Raw genomic sequence first — 16,666 nt, 5'->3', positions numbered from 1 at the left:
ATTAGCATGGAGACTAATTGAGCCAAGGCTGGGAACAGACATGAAGGGAGATCCTGAGATGACTGCATCTCCCCTAAGTGAGCAGATACATTAGTTCCACCCCATCCTATCCCTCCACTTTCACCAAGATGTCACCCATGGTCACCTCCATTGGTCAGTCTACAGATTTGTCCCCCTGTAGACGTGAAAATTTGACTCTTTTTCCAGGGCCCAGAGATATGGCCTGGATTTGTGCTGGTTTCAAGGGAATGATGTGGAAGACAGTGAACAGAGTGGGATAAAACTGTGACCACCCCCTCCACTAAAATTAAAAACAAAACGAAGCACTTGAAAGCCCCATACTTGGGGGAGGGGACCTCCACTGACTAATGTCCATTCTCATAAGACATCTCACCCTTGAGATCATTATTAGAAAGTGGGGTGTTATTAACCTCCCTCTTTTTCCCTCAGGTATTACTTTTATAAGTATGCCACAAGATTATAAAAAGTACAAAAATACCTTAAAATCTTAAGACACTCTGTGAGAATGTAACAAAGACTCAACAACAAATAGATTACTCTTAAATGTGACTTGGTGGTATTTCCTCTGTAATGCAGGACAATCACATTAGAGGACATGGGAAAAGGGCAACTATAAAGAGTGGGACCAATGGTACTAACTCCTCTAAACAATCCAAATCAGACTGGCTGCCTTCCTGATATACATCACTATTTACTGCAAGTCAACAGTCTGATGTACAGTCTGAGTGAGTCATAAAGAAAAACCCAAGTGCATTCTCAGCCTATGGCTGTCCTGGTGCATAAACAGTCACTGCCCATAGAAGAAAACGGAATAACCAGACTTCATGATTTTAATATTCTTTATCTCTACTGGACATGCCTTTCAAGAGAGTGATTATATCATCACAAACACTAGGAGCAAATTAGTTCACTTTCAAATTCACTGTTATAAAGAATTCAGTCTAGCCCTAGCCAGTTTGGCTCAGTGGTTAGAGTGCTGGCCTACAGACTGAAGGGTCCTGAGTTCGATTCCAGCCAAGGGCATGTACCTTGGTTGCAGGCTCGGCCCTGGTCAGGGTGCATGCGGGAGGCAACCAATTGACGTGTCTCTTTCACATCAATGTTTCTCTCTCTCCGTCTCTCTCTCTCTCTCTCTCTCTGTCCCCTCCACTCTCTCTGAAAAGCAATGGAAAAAATATCCTTAGGTGAGAATTGAAAAAAAAGAATTCAATCTAATAATGAATTTCTAGATTGTTCTCTACGTTATGCTATATAAACTCAAATGAATTCCTAGTGAGTGAAGGGTGAGGAGTGCAGGAGGAGATGAAAACGAGGCACAAAGTAAGACAAAGTCTACATTTAAATTCTTCAAGGTGCCAGGTGATAAACAATAAACTACTTGAGGTCTGAAATTTCTTATGCCATGGAACTAGGAAAAATGAGAAACCTCTAAATTAACCCTGCAGTTCCCTCGAGAGAGAGCAAACTCTGAGATTCTGTGGCCTGGCTCCTCGACCCGATCCCGGCCGAGCGCGTGTCCAGAGCCGAGCACCTGCTCCTGAGCTGCCCGCTTACAGGGACACTCCAGCGGAGTGTGGGAGGGGCCCGGGAGGGCATGCCCTCTCTAATGGTACCGAACTTAACTGACTTGTATAAAGACAGAATTTGTTTTTGTCTTTAGTGAGTGTAAAAATGTATAAGAACAAATGTTCAAAGGAAGCCTACAGAGGGGTGATCGGGAAAGAACAAACCTGCTGTGTGTGTTTTATTACATGTGTTAATTACATATGTTAATTTGTAGCTTTGTAAAGTCCATTGTTAAAAATATTAATTAAAAAGTGAAATAAGTATAAGTACAGTTGTAACCAGTAGATTACGTCACCTTCCTCTAGAGCCCTAGTTGATAACAAAGATAACAAATATTCTATTATTTCAATACCTTTTATTTAAAAGACTGTCCTTTCTCCACTGAATAACCTAAGTAACTTAGGCAAAAGCCAACTGATCATGTAAATGTGAGTTTAAATATAGAATCTCAATTCTCTTCCATTTTCTGTTGACTATTTTTTTCTATTCAGTATTATTTTCCCTGAGTTTGGGTCACACCCTCCTGGGTTACATGTCCAGTAATCTTATTAAAAACTAGCCATTATATGCCATACCTGGTAGTGACTCTATTCTAGTTTGTTCTTCTGAAATATGCTGGCTTTCCTGTTTTATTATCTGATGAACTTGCCTGGGCTCAAATTGAAAAACTTGTTTTTCTGCAGAGAGCTGAATTTTTTGCTCAGGTTTTTTTGTTTGTTTTCTTTTGCCTGCATCTCTGGGGGATTTCTCTTGTGCCTGCATAGTCTGTGATCAGCCAATGATTTCAACAGAGGTTATACATGGACAACTTAAGCCAGTGAAGTGTTGTCTACCCTCTGCCACCCAAACTATGTATGGGTTGAAGAACTCATTCAAATTCGCAGCAAATAAGTCTCCCCAGGCTTTCAATTTTGCTTGTGCTCCCTCAGGAATTCCATATACACATGCTGTTTAGCAGTCAGCCATGAATGTGAAGAGAGCACATTATCTCAGCCCTTATATAGCTCTTGCTTTTAAAATCACCCCCTTAAATTTCTAGCTGCTCTGATACTCTCCGAAACCACATCAGCCACCCCTAGCCAGTACATCTGTTTTTAACACGGGGGGGGGGGGGGGGCATGAGAATATCCTTAGGCATCTTACGCAATTCAGTAGCAGTTTTTCATAAGTTACCATTTTCAAGTTCTTCGCGGTCCTTGATCATTTTTGAAATGATTGTATTCCGTAATTTTTCTAGTTTTATACTATTTCTTATGAAGTGAAGATCACCCAACCGAGGCAGGCAGCCTTCAGTGGAAGTAGAGTCTTAACCATAATTTAAGCACTTATGAATATATTATCATTATCTCATTTAACATTACATGAAATAAAAAAGATTATTCAAAAAATTAGCCAACCACAGTAGCAGGAGAAACATTTCTTGTATGCAAACATTAAATTTCAGATCTAATTCTACAGGGTTGGTAGAAATAGTAAAAGAAATATAATTAAGGTGACCATGGTCTGTTAACCCCACTAAGGTCTTTAAAATATACATTACCTACCAGGGAAAATTTAAATACATGAGGTTTTTTAGACAAAAGGGTAGATTCAGTTTAGACCCAGACCTTCTGGTGAGGGGGAAAAAAGCATTATTGAGTATAGAGTAGCCTTTTGAAATGCAGAGTCCCTTTACATTTTAGAAAATTACCTTGAAGGCTGCTAAACAATGCAGGCCCAGTAAGGCCATCACAACTGCCAGAAGGATGGTGGCTAAGTTCCGTGTGTCCCAGATGGTCTCTACCAGAGGGATGCTGCCCACCTGCCAGTCATAGCACAGGGTGACAGGTGCAAGCAGAAGCCACATGTTGAAGGCCAAGAGGTAGGAATAGGTGAGGAATCTACAAAGAGAAGAAGAATCACTGAAACATAACTCAAGATGCATGACATTTTGTAAACATTCATTCACTGTTTCTATTAAATTGCCAACATTATCCTACAGGAAAAGACAAGGTAGTATGGAATTTCTTTAGTCATTATATTGAACATTTTGGAAAATACCTAATAGTTTCTAGTCACTGTGGTAGACGCTGGCCTTTCAGTGGTGAGCAAGTAAAGACCTAGATTCCATGACATATACTTTAGAAGTATCATGCAGATAAATACATAATGACCTGAGATAAATGTTAAGAAGGGAAAGTTTGACGAAAGCATTTGACAGGAATGCTGCCCTGTTGCCTATGATTCCCTGGGTAAGAGACGTCTGAACTGTCCATTTTTAATAGTCCCCAGAACCCTGGAATAGATATAAAAATATTTACTTATTTTAATAACAGATTATCATCTTATAGCAAGTTGATTCTTATTGAATTATTTCCAAAAAATCAAAACATCTGTGGTAGAAAAATAATGCTTCTTATTCACAAACGGAGAGACTAGCTATCAGGAGGCAAGTACGAGTGTCCTTGCAAACAGGAGTAGCCAGGAGGACCCCGGGAAGGAAATAATGAATGGGGGTGTTACTAGCATTTCCTGGCTGTGCCTAAGCACTGCGAGCAAGTGGAAAACATCCTAACTGATCTCCTTCCTACTGGGGTAGAGAAAATTGAATTTATTTAAATTTATTAAGTCAACACAAATTCACTAACTAGTGTTCTAGGCCCTGGAGAACTGTAGAATTCTCAGCACATAACAAACTCCATCTAAGCCTCTGTACTAGGGGATGACCAAACCCAGCACTGTTCCTAGGAGCCTAAGGCCACATTCCTAGGATAACCGACCCCAGCCTCCCATGAAAGTGCTTGCCTGAGAAAGCTCATCACAGCCAGAAGAATTACTGCATGTTCTAGCTAACACCTCAGGAGACACCCCTTTTTAGGGTGTTTTCTGCAAAGGGCTTACAGTTGTGAATATGTATCGCTTACAACTCAAAAGTGTCCTTCTCTAAGACTGGAGAGCCACTGCATTAAAATGTCATCATCAGGAAGGACAGGGCCTGTTTCCCAGTCTCTGCGGAGGCCGGAACCCTGATTTTGAACACTGCCAGCCAGCAGACTGGGCAAGCCAAATCGCAGTGGCACTGCCCAACCCTTGGCCACTTGCACTTCTCTAGCTCTGCTGAGCCCCAGCTTGGCCCCCTCTCTCGTTCTCCCTTTGAAGCATCTAGTCATCTTTGCACAAATCATAATGGCACTCAGTTCTTAGCCCTATTGTCAGTAGTTACTAAATAAAATGTTTTCACTGCTTTAGCTAATGTCCAGCTGTGTTTATCTTTGAATCCTAGATGGGATTAAACAGAATAAGTCAATACGTACAATCCAATAGTGAAAACAGGATGTACAGAACTAACGAAGCAGGATGAGATGAGCACCAGGAGAGTGCAGAATGTGAAGAACAGTCGTCGGCTATTGCTCAGATTCTTTTGGAGAAATTTTTTTGATTGGCAAAGTGGTTAGATCAGAGAGCTTCTAAGTTACCTTGCAGTGCCATGAGTCAAGTCACCTTGAATTCCCCTAAACATGTACCTGCTAATTTGGGACATACTTCCCAAATCTTCACAACTGATCTCCTTCCCTTTCTGTATATTCCATATATTCCAGGTTGACAGTCAAAAATCATTAACAATGATCAGGTGAGGCTCAGTGACAGGGATTTTACTCATTGGCCCAACTCTCAAATCAGAACACAGAAATGGGTTTCCCAACACTCCTCTTTGGTGTTTTTTTTATTTTTTTATTTTTATTATTATTATTATTTAATATATCTTTACTGATTTCAGAGAGAGGAAAGGAGAGGGAGAGAGAGAGAGATAGAAACATCAATGATGAGAGAGTCATTGATCGAGCCCGCAACCCAGGCATGTGCCCTGACCAGGAATCGAACCCCGATTGCCTGGATCCCAGGTCAACGCTCAACTGCTAAGCCACTCCCAGCTGGGCCTCTTTGTTATTTCTTTAAAAGTTTGTTTTTATTGATTTCAAAAAGAGGGAGGGAGAGGGAGATAGAAACATCAATGATGAGAGTCATTGATCAGCTTCCTCCTGCAGGCTCCCCACTGGGGATCAAGCCCATTACCCGGGCATGTGCCCTGACCTCTCAGGAATCAAACCGTGACCTCCTAGGTCGACGCCCAACCAGTGAGCAACACCAGCCAGGCTCCTCTCTGTTATTTTTAATAAAATGTTAAAGTGCCAAAAGTGTAGCATATATTGAAGTCTTGAAGAAGTCCAAGCTTTGTTTTTTAATAAAAATGAAAACAAAAACTGCTGTATCCCTTTTAGGCTTGGGCCTGAGAAACTGTCTTATGAGAATGCCAGTTCCGTAGAATGATGATTGGGTCACTTGGTGCGTCTATTTTTCACAGAGCTTCTAAACTACCTAACTCTTAGTTCAGTAAGATTCTCTGTGACAGCTTTAAAGAAGAATGCTGAGCCATCAAACTCAACAGGAAAGTCATGCAGCTTTGTGGCTCAGTTACACCCCAGATCTTAAAAATTACTTTAAGCACAGATCTCTTGGCTCTGAAGGAAAACTTCACCTCTCTTCAGCAGGAAGCAGCTACAGAAGAGACCCTGCACCCCTTTTCTCTGAAAGAACTCAGAGCCAAGATACTTGAGGGGGGAATGTGGTAAGCGGTGAGAGAGATGTGAGCAGAGCAAGGACAATGGGCGAGGTACAGGTCACCAGGGTGAAAGCCCCCAGTCCCTTGCAATGGACAACTGTAGGGTGGGACCCTGCCCCCAGGGTGACCTTTCCTCCCCTAGCAAATTGCTGGTTACTTGGTTTGGACCCCCTGACCTTTCCTCCCTAGAGATAACATCTAGGCCTCTGTGTATTTCAGCTCCAAGCCCAGAAAAGCAGCAAAACCAGACAAGGTGACCCCATGGCTGACCTCAGGACCAGCTGCATTGGATAATGAACCCCTGCCCTGGTGCAGACCAATCATTGGAGACCAGACCCTGAAAGAGCACACCTGGAAAGCTGCTGAATATTCTATTAAGATCTTCCCCTGGGACCTCCCCTAAAATCTCCACCCTTAAGACCCTTAGTAAGGAGGACCAGGCGCACTCTCCTTCCTGGGAGCTGGCCCAAGCCTTTCCCTTCCCTCTCTCCCTCCCCCTCCCTCAGGCGAGTAACCATTACTCTCCTCACTCCCAAGCTCCAAGGGCCCTTCCTTTGCCTCTATAACTTGTTTCCTCAGCCCATCTCTTCTACAAATTACTTCTTCTACCTCTGTGATTTTATAAATGTTCTCTTATAGTATGAAAAAAATATATATCTCTTTTTCTTGATATAACAGTTATAAGAAATGATTATAAATGGCTACAAAAAAACCTGTTAGGTGAAAAGCTGATGGGGTACTTTATAATGAATGGATCAGGCTAAAACAGGTGCCTACCAGCTAATTAATTTAAATGTCACAGAAAGTGAGACTAAAAGCCAGCTGTCCTGATGGATATACGTACATCCCCACCTATGAAGCAGTCTTGTCAAAAAATAAATAAAAATTAAACTTGAATCTGATCAAGCCCTTTATTACCAGTTCACATCAAATAGAGAAAACACTGAAACATGCTAAGGATACCAGGGCATGCAATATGCAAAATTCAGCATGTTGCAAATTCTAAAGAACAAAGGATGGCAGTTTCTTCAACAAATAATGGCAGTGGCTGGGGGTAGGGCAGGTGGCAGAAAGAAGAAAGACACTTATAAATTAAAAGTGTCTTAAAAGATACATCTAACAAAGTACAGGTTTTGTTTAGATGAAAATTCAGACAAACAACTATTAAAAGTAACCACTTAAGAGACAGAAAAAATTGAAACACTGATTGGATATCTGATACTAGAGAATCCCTGTTAATTTTGAAAGTATGATAATGGTGGTGTGGTTCTCTTTTATAAGGATCCTTTTCTTTTAAAAATATACATTAAGAGATATGCATGTAAAAGGAGACTGTAAGGACAGAAAAACGTCCTCCCTTTCCTTTGCTGTGGCCTTCCACAATTTATGAGACACATCTGGTAATTAAACCCCAAGATTGTTGGCTCCTCTGATTCAAATAGCTCCTCTGTTCAAACTGTGGGACAAGATAAGCTACTCTCAAAGCTACATTTTTGCATCCCCCTCCGCCCTGCTGTTTTCACAAGTCAAGGATAATGCGCACCAAGGAGTCTCTGGTTAGTAGAAAGTTCCCTCCCCCCCTTCCCTTTAAACAAGCCTCTTTCGAACTCCTCATAACTTTTGCTCTAAGCATGTTTTACAGGTTTGGGGAAAATACTGATAAGACACCTCCCTGGGACTTCTGCCGGACTGTCTCCTGGAAAGCAAACTGTAACTTTACAAGACAGCCCCTAAAATCTGCTCAACTTCAACAGAAAGCCCCTCTCTTCCTTGTCACCTAGCAACAGCAACCAACTGCTCTTTAAAGTAGAAGCCACTCTTTGTTCCCTGACCTGTATTGACTAGCAATACTTGGCCCTTTCCTCTCTTGAAAGTAAAAATAACTGTCCTCTCTACATCTCTTCTTTTAGTTGTGAATTCTTTCATAACCTGCATCACCAGCCAAACCCTAACGGAGATGATATCTGGTATTTGCTTCAAGGGGACCGGAAACAAGGAGAAAGAAGTGGGTGGGAGTGTGAATGAAATAATGGGCCATGAGCTATGATTGCTGAAACTAGAAAATGGGTATATAGAGGTTCTTTATGCCATTTTCTCTACTTTTGCAGTTTTGATATTTTCCGTAATAAAAACTATATTTTTTAAACAGGTGGACAAGGCAACAACAGAATTGCAACAGAAATACTTCCTTACATTATAGCTGCAAAGGATATGCAGAAATTTTTATTTGAATGTTTTATGTTCACATCTGCCCTTGCCCTGAAAGTTGTCTCAATTTCTTATATTTTCGAGACTTGCAATACCATACAGACCAAAAAAGCAAATAAGGGATATTATTTTTTAAATGTTAGAATTTCTACACCGTTATTTAGATTTTTTTTAAATGCTGTGACTGTTGAGACAGACTATAACCCAAATAGGTTAAAAAAGTATAGTAAATCACAGACTAAAAGCAACTTCCCTTATAACACTAGGTCAAGACTATTAATTTACCACAAAACTAACAACTTTCTGCTTTTAATATATATGTATTGTTTCCAGAAACTTAAGAGACATCATCTACATTTCATTGCATATGAATTCAGATCAGTGTTGATAGTAAACTATTTAAATCTTAATTGAAATACTAAAACAACATGAGAAACTTTTTGTAAATTTAAGCATAGTCACTTGAGATCACACCAAAAGCTAACTGCATTTTAGGAGCTAGTCGAGCTAGCTGTAATCAGCAAACTGAAGTATTTCTTTTTAACTCATTGACTATGAATTACATTTCAAACTAATCATCTTGTTCATTTCTGCGCAAATTTCAGAAATGAAATAATGTGTTGACTTTCTCTGCCCTGCTGGCTTCTCATTTTTAAAGCAGGAGCAAGAACAAAATGGATTATTTACCAATTTTCTACCATGAATTCTGCTAACAGGAGGGAAGCCACTAGTCAATCTTGCCATACAGCACAGAAAGCTAGGAATTATAGCACAGAATAAAAGCTAGAATTAAAGCTAGAATATACAGCACAGAAAGCTAGGAATTCGGTTTAAGCAATTTAGTTATGTATTTTCATTGATAAGCTAGGGACTACATGAACAGGAAACGAAGAGGAGACTGTGGGGAATTGCCATGCATCGCTGGCACCTAATGAAACTACAGCTTTAATCTAAATCTTCACTTTTGTCAAGAAAAAAATTAGAGTCCTTTAAGTGCAAAAATACACATAGATTCTGTTCTTTGCCTTTGAAAACACCTTTCAATTTTTTGCTAAGCCTAAAATATTTCCTTATCCTAGAAAGATGCCTATGATAGGTACATATGAAAAAATCAGGCACTGCAAGCAGAAATAAACAGCACTTGCTTGTTTTATATAAAAAAATCTTACTCCCAAAGAATCCTTCTTTTTCATTCACCCCCCAAGTCCTTCATTGTTTCATAAATAGAGGACATTGGCTAGACTGTCAATATACCAGCCTGGGTGTAAAAGACCTTTACAGCCATAGCGGATGACCACACGCTGCCCTGACTCCGCCTGTACCTACCAGCTTGAATGGTCTGTCCTGCTCTTCCCTATTTTCAACTCCTGAATTACCACCAATGTTTCAAAGGGTCTCCACAGCCTCACTGTGCCCAGCAATGATAGGCCTTTTCCAGGCATGACCTGCTTATATCATCATCAGCATCTTCTGCCTATCGCTTTCCCCAGGACCAGCCAAAGATGCCACTTCCTACACTACCCCTCTCTAGAGGCAGGAGATCTTCACTGGAATTCAATGAAAGTTGAGTAATTACTCTGCACTTTTCTAAGTGCTGAAGGGTAATAAAACCTAGTCCCTTATCCTCTCTCATCGAGCTCAGGTTTAGCTTCCATTGAGCAAACTTATTGTGCACTGGGCACAGGTTTTCAGATTTCCACACAAGAATCCTGCTGCTATACTAACGAACTACACCCAGCATTAAAAACCCCTTAAACATGTCCAGCATTTTCTAGCTCATAAAGTATTTGCATATAAGGGTTATCTAATCCCAACACAGCCTTTATGCAGCAGGCTTACTCATTTTTGCGGTAAGGGAAATAGCCTTAAGGAGGCTGTGACTTGTTGAATGTCCCACCACAAGCCCATAGCACACAGGACACAGTTTTCTGGCTCCACATACAGGTCTCCACTGTATTATATAGTCTTCCGTTAGCATTTTTTATTAAGGTAGAGAATTAAAGGTCATATGATGGATTAAATATTGATATTTCATGGTGAAGTACCTGCTGGAGACCCTGATTTAGTCCTTGAACAGTGCACCCCAGATGAACTTGAGCTTTCATATATACACACACATACATATAACTTCAACTTTTAGTTAAAGCAAGGCTGACATCCATTTGAAACCAGAGAGTAATGTCACCTACAACACAAGAAACGAGCACTGCACAACAAAAGTAGAATCCTTAAAATAAAAGCTTAGGCCTGGCAACTGATTCATTAGGAAAGCAATGTTTTTGCCTTTATGTTCCAATGTTAGCAAATAATTAAAGAACTTCTTTAATTTTTATCAGCTTCTCGGGGATTTAAGATTGTAATGGAAAAACACAATAGGTAGATTTAAAGGATTATATAGTTTTCTTCAAGAAGTTTTCCAACAACTAATCCCTAGTCCAGAGGTAAAATTTGCTACCTCCACAGGCTCCCTCTTCCAATTCCCTCCCCCTCTCTTCTTTCTTGTATTTCTACCCCTCATTCCCAGGGTCCAAAGTACATTAGGTAAATTACTGTTACAGTGCCTTTTCAGTTGGCAAAACTACACTAAATGACCTTTATCATCTCTTTTATCCCCAAGAAGCTACTTTTTAATGAACAATAACACAAAATACATAATGGGGACAACAGCCCCCTTACAGAGAGATCTTCAGCGACAGAGGACACCGCTTATACCTGATACCTGAGAGTTTCAAAAAGAGTGACACACACCACCCTCCAGACACACTTAGGGTGCTGGTCAGATAAAGATTCTCTTACACAATCTTGTGACCTATTTATTCAATCAGAATTTCTGTGACACTAACCAGGAAATCTTTATTTTTAAACTGCTTCCCTGGGTGATGTTGATATTCACTCTGGTTTGGTCATCTTTGCTTTAATAATCAGAGTAACTTCAGTTTCATTTCAAAAAACACACGTATGGAGGACCTCCTAAGACAAGGGCCCTGCTAGTTGCTAAAGCAAGAACAGAGCAATTCATTTTGCATAGATCTCTTTAAATACACAATGTATTTTTTTAAAGAATACATTTTAATTTAATTTGTTATTTTAATTTTTAATTAAATTTGCTCAGAGTTTATTATGAGATAGCCCCCGTTATTAGGAGCTTCTAGAGCTATAAATATTAGGAAAACATAGTGTCCTACAGCTGTAAAGGTCAAAACCTAAGCTTGTGTGCCTGGTTGAAGCTATCAACTGAAAATGTAAAGGCAAAGAAAATTTTAAAAACTTCTTTAGAAAGAAGATGTTGAGTTATAACTTAATATTATTTCATGTCTTGATGTTTTCCTACAAAGTAATACAAGCCTTTGCCTACATTTTTGAACATTAGAAACATATCTACCCATGTGAGCCAATATATTCTACCTGCCTATCCAAGACTACATCTCATGATCAAAACATGATGCAGATGGAAGAACTCTACAATCATTCACTGTAAATCCTATTTTATCTATTTCCTAGATTTGAAGGACAACCATTCACAATATTATAAAAGCAATACTTCTTCCATTAAGTATCTACTGCTATACATCTTGTCCCCTTCAAATCTGGTTAGACAGAAAACCAATTACCAGGCAGCTAAGAGGGGTCTTAATAGTAGAGACATTGTATTATCTCTTCTGCAGGCTCCAGCCCTATGCAGAGGCCACACTTAATTTTGGCTTTTGTTTTTACTTAAGATTTGCAAGACTGAATGTCAAAGTATCACATTTATAAAGAGATACATAAACAGATGAGTAAATCCTGAGCTAAATGACAATAACTCTGGCAGGACAAGTTGCACATAAAATCTATTCTATCACTTCTCAAATGCAAGTCCACTGAAACCACGGAAGCAGAATCTATGGGAATTGGAATCCAGAACTGTGTTTGGTTTAGACAATTGCATCTGGGGAACTTGCTTGTCAAGGAAAGTTGTGCAATTAAAATACAATATCACTTCTGTTCTTTAACTTTTAATTACACTTTTCTTCTCTAGTCAAAAGAAGAAACACTTACAATTCAATGTCATGTCATTCAGTTGGCCCATACACTCTTAATTACAGGTTGGAAAAGTTATTGATCAGTCACATAGAATTACTGATAGCAAATACAAAATGTTCAGATTAAAATGAAAAGGTGAAAGATTAACAGACTTGTTACCAACATATACTGAAGAATGCTCACCCCCCAAATTCTACACTGACCATGATGTGATTTGACATACCCAAAAGTCAAGAAGAAGACATCAAATTCTAAATGGCTTCCAAACTGCTGTTAACATAATTATATTAAAACAAAGTTGAAAAGTATTAAAAACATAACCCTCATACAAATACACAGTGAAAACTAAAGGTTTTATATAACTTCTTAATAAGGGAACCAAAAATTTGACAAAGTCAGTTAAACTGCAAGAGAATTTGAATTAGGCAAAGCCTTCTTAGATACACCACCAAATCATCACAAGCAACATTTAAAAAAAATAGATAAATTGGACTTGACCAAAATGAAAAAAAAAAAAAAATTGTGCTTCAAAAGACACAGTTAAGACAGTGAACTCACAGAAAGGTAGAAATGTTTATAGAGCATATATCTAATAAGGGACTTGTATCTAGAACATGTAAAGAATTGTTACAACCCAATAATAAAATGACAAACAGCCCAATTGAAAACTGGACAAAGGATATGAATAGACATCTCTCCAAAGATGCAGAAATGGCCAATATGTACATGAAAAGATGCTCACGATCATTAGCCATTAAGGAAATGCAAATCAAAACCACAATGAGATACCACTTCACACCCACTTGTGTGGCTGTAATGAAAACAAACAAGCAAAAAGGGGTCAAAGACTAGTGTTGGCGAGATGTAGAGAAACTGGAACCCTCAGACACAGCTGTCAGAAATGTGAAATGGTGCAGCTGCTCTGGTAGACAGTCTGGCAGGTCCTCAGAAAGTTAAAGACACAGTTAGTACGTATGATCTGACAATTTCAGTCCTAGGTGCATCTGAAGAGAGATGCAAACATATATGCAAACAAAAACTTGTACATGAATGTTCATAGCAGCATTATTGTTAGTAAACAAAAAGTGGAAACAACCCCAATGTCCATCAACGGATGAATGGAAAAATGAAAACTGGCATAGCCGTGCACTGGCATGTTACTGGGGAATAAAAGTACTGACATGTGCTACAACATGGATATATATCTTGAACACATTATTCTATGGGAAAGATGGCAGTCACCAAAAGACCACGTTATTATGAGTCCATTTATATGACATGTCCAGAATAGGTAACTTCATGGAGATGAAAAAGTAGATCAATAGTTGCCTAGGGCTGGGGGACTGGGGTAAAATGGGGAGTGACTGCTAATGGATACATTAGCTTTTTGGTGTGATGAAATGTTCTAAAATTGATTGTGGTAATTATTGCACAACTCCATGAGTGAAGTAAAAACATTGAGTTGTATATTCTAAGTAGGTGAACTGCATGGTATGCATATTATATCTCAATAAATCTGCTATTAAATATGTAAACTTTGAACATACTTAACAAATAAATATAAAATTAAACTGAAAAACTGAGGTTTTCATAGTTATTTTTTTAAAAAAGAATGAGATTGGCAAATTAGAGATAAATTTGTTCAATGTCCTGCCAGGTAATAAAGCTGCAACATTTGAAGTTTTATTTTTTATTAGAGAGGAGGGAAAAAAATCACACTTATCTAATTTCTATATGTTAAATTCTAAGTTGACATGATTTGTAAAATATAGCAAATGTATATTGTAAGTCAACCGAATTTGCACTCTTCTAGGTTTGTTAGACATCACCCTATGATATAGTGAATGCCCCGATCATCTTTTGTCCTAGTCCCATGTCTTAGATAATTTTTCTTATCAAGGATTTCTCGTGAGCATGCCACAGTGATTTTGTCCCTCAGTTTTATTAAGCAGAAAATGACCAGTTATTTCATCCTAGCTAAATACCTGGAAACAGATCATCTAAAAGAGAAGGAATTTCAGAACTACAGTCACAAGAAATCATAAAAAACAAAGGAAAACTTGACTAACCTACTTTTAAAAGTTACTAAGATTTTTTAAACTACATTAATTAGCAACCACATTATTAATAATTTACCATATTACTATAAAAGAAGATATAGTACTTGCAAGACAGAAGCAAAGATGCTATAAGAGTTGTTTAGATTTACACATTCAGTAAAAGAGATAGAGCATTAATGAGAGAGTGACGTAGCTGAATGACAAACCTGTGACTAGTGAAGACAGACTCATAGAGCTGCCAAATCATAACAGCTAAATCGCACAATTGATGAGAAAGAAAGAAAAACCAACAGAAACAGGAAACAGGCCAAGGTAACCCAATTTAAGAATCATCAGCATACTAGAGGTCAAACAAATATGCATGTGGAGTAGAAACTTTATTTGGGAAAGGAAGTAAAGACAATCTTCTGGGCGCTAAAAAGAGTAAACTACAATGCAGCTAGCAGAGAGTCGTGAAAAGCTGTATATAACAAGTGACAAGCCATATGTCACTGAAATGTCCCTGGGAATCTATGTATTTTAAGTACAAAATATAGGAAGAAAAGTTTTGTTGCTTTTTTTTAAAGCAAGGAGAGGAAGAATATAAAGGCATAATAGGATATTCTATCCTATATCTTTATATTGATGGAATTGCCTGAGAATAGTCACTTAGATGGATTTATAAACAGAAAGTCCTGGATGAAATGTGTGTCAGACCCCTCTGAAAATAGTACATGTATGTCTTGGAAGTGAAAGGCAGAACTTGGCAAATGTTCTAATTTTGCCAGAGGTTCCACCAAGGAATTTTCCTTGGCCAACAAGCAGGAGTAAAAATGCAACCTACCTCCCCTCTCCACCTGCCAGCAACTAGGACGGTACAGAGAGAAGGGCACTGAGACCAAAGGCCCTTGTCCTGCCACCACAGACCTTGGGCCAGGCACTTGTTTACTGCTAAGAGAAGATATAAATGAAATAACTGGTGGCTGAGTTGAAAGTAGTCTGCCCATCTGTTCCTTTTGACTGCGCATCTCGGCTTTGGGAGCCTGGCAAGCGGGGGCCAGGCTGCATCTAACTGTAGAGATTCGGGTGGATGCTCAAGTCCAGGAGACAGGGAAGCTTGGAAGGCGACCAGCCCGAAGCTAAAGGAAACGGAGCCATTAGCAAGAATGCGATCTGGCAGAGCTGTTTTTCTCTTAAAAGCAGAAAAGTAGCTATTTAAGGAGCTACAGAAACTGAAACAATTTATCAATGAGCTAAAAATGTCCAGACAAGGAGCCTTGGAGATTTTGAAAGCCCTTGAGAGATACCTGAAAAGGACACGTAGATTGCAACATTAACAAAATGCTGAGTTAGAGATGTCAATCTTAAAGATTTAATTAAACAATATTTTGAAAAATATAAGCTATAAACAGTAATTTTTAAGACTCTAAACTGCCTCAAAGAGATAAGCTGACACTAGGAGGTTGAATACCAGATGATTCCTGAAGGTATAGTCAAGATTTTTTAAATATGCTATAAGTAATGAAAACAACTGTGACATAATATCTATTTAAAAATGGTTTAATCAAATGTGAAGGTATCCTTTTTGAGTGGAAAACAGTCTTTAAAGAAAGGTACGAAAGACTAGGAAAAATAATAGAAAACGTGCCAGGCAAAGAAAGTTAGAAATTTACCAATTAAAACATATAAGGTAAATAAGTGAAATAAAGCAAAGATCACTGCTGGCATAAAAACCAAATCCAACAACCTGTTGTCCCTAAGAGATACAAGTAACCAAAATATAAAAGGCCCTTAAGTGTTTTTTTTCGTTTTTGTTTTTTGGTTAATCCTCGCCTGAGGGTATTTTTCCCACTGATTTTCAGAGAGTAGAAGCGAGGGAGGGAGGAGAAGAGAAACATCCATGTGAGAGACACAGTGACTGGTTGCCTCCCTCATGCACCCAGATCAGGGGCAGGGAGCGAACCCCAAACCCAGGTACGTGCATTTGACCTAGAATCGAACCTGAGACCCTTCAGTGCGTGGGCCAATGTTCCAATCACTGAGCCACACCAGCCAGCACTACATGTTGTTTTAATTTAAGATTTATATATCATGATAAACTTCCCCAAATTGAAGGGTTACTCTTATGAAAATGATACTAGACGTTAAATATATGAAACTATAAAGATTTAAGAATAGGGCACATCAATGTTTAAGCATTATAGCAACA

At 38.9% G+C, this 16,666-nt stretch overlaps 1 protein-coding gene across 3 annotated transcripts in view; it reads right to left on the bottom strand.

Moving 5' to 3' along the window:
* Positions 1 to 16,666, bottom strand: part of TMTC1 (transmembrane O-mannosyltransferase targeting cadherins 1) — a 236,810-nt gene that overhangs the window by 105,449 nt on the left and 114,695 nt on the right. For all 3 annotated transcript variants that reach the window (XM_016199096.2, XM_016199095.2, XM_087814742.1), the window contains one exon: positions 3,278 to 3,467. In XM_016199096.2, the coding sequence (XP_016054582.2) occupies positions 3,278 to 3,467 (190 nt within the window). The remainder of the gene's footprint in view (positions 1 to 3,277; positions 3,468 to 16,666) is intronic.

The sequence above is a fragment of the Miniopterus natalensis genome, chromosome 2 (assembly GCF_054644295.1).
Source record: "Miniopterus natalensis isolate mMinNat1 chromosome 2, mMinNat1.hap1, whole genome shotgun sequence".
NCBI classification, from domain to species: domain Eukaryota; kingdom Metazoa; phylum Chordata; class Mammalia; order Chiroptera; family Miniopteridae; genus Miniopterus; species Miniopterus natalensis.
The sequence above is the reverse complement of the archived record's forward strand: the minus strand, read 5'-3'. Positions and strand labels throughout refer to the sequence as shown.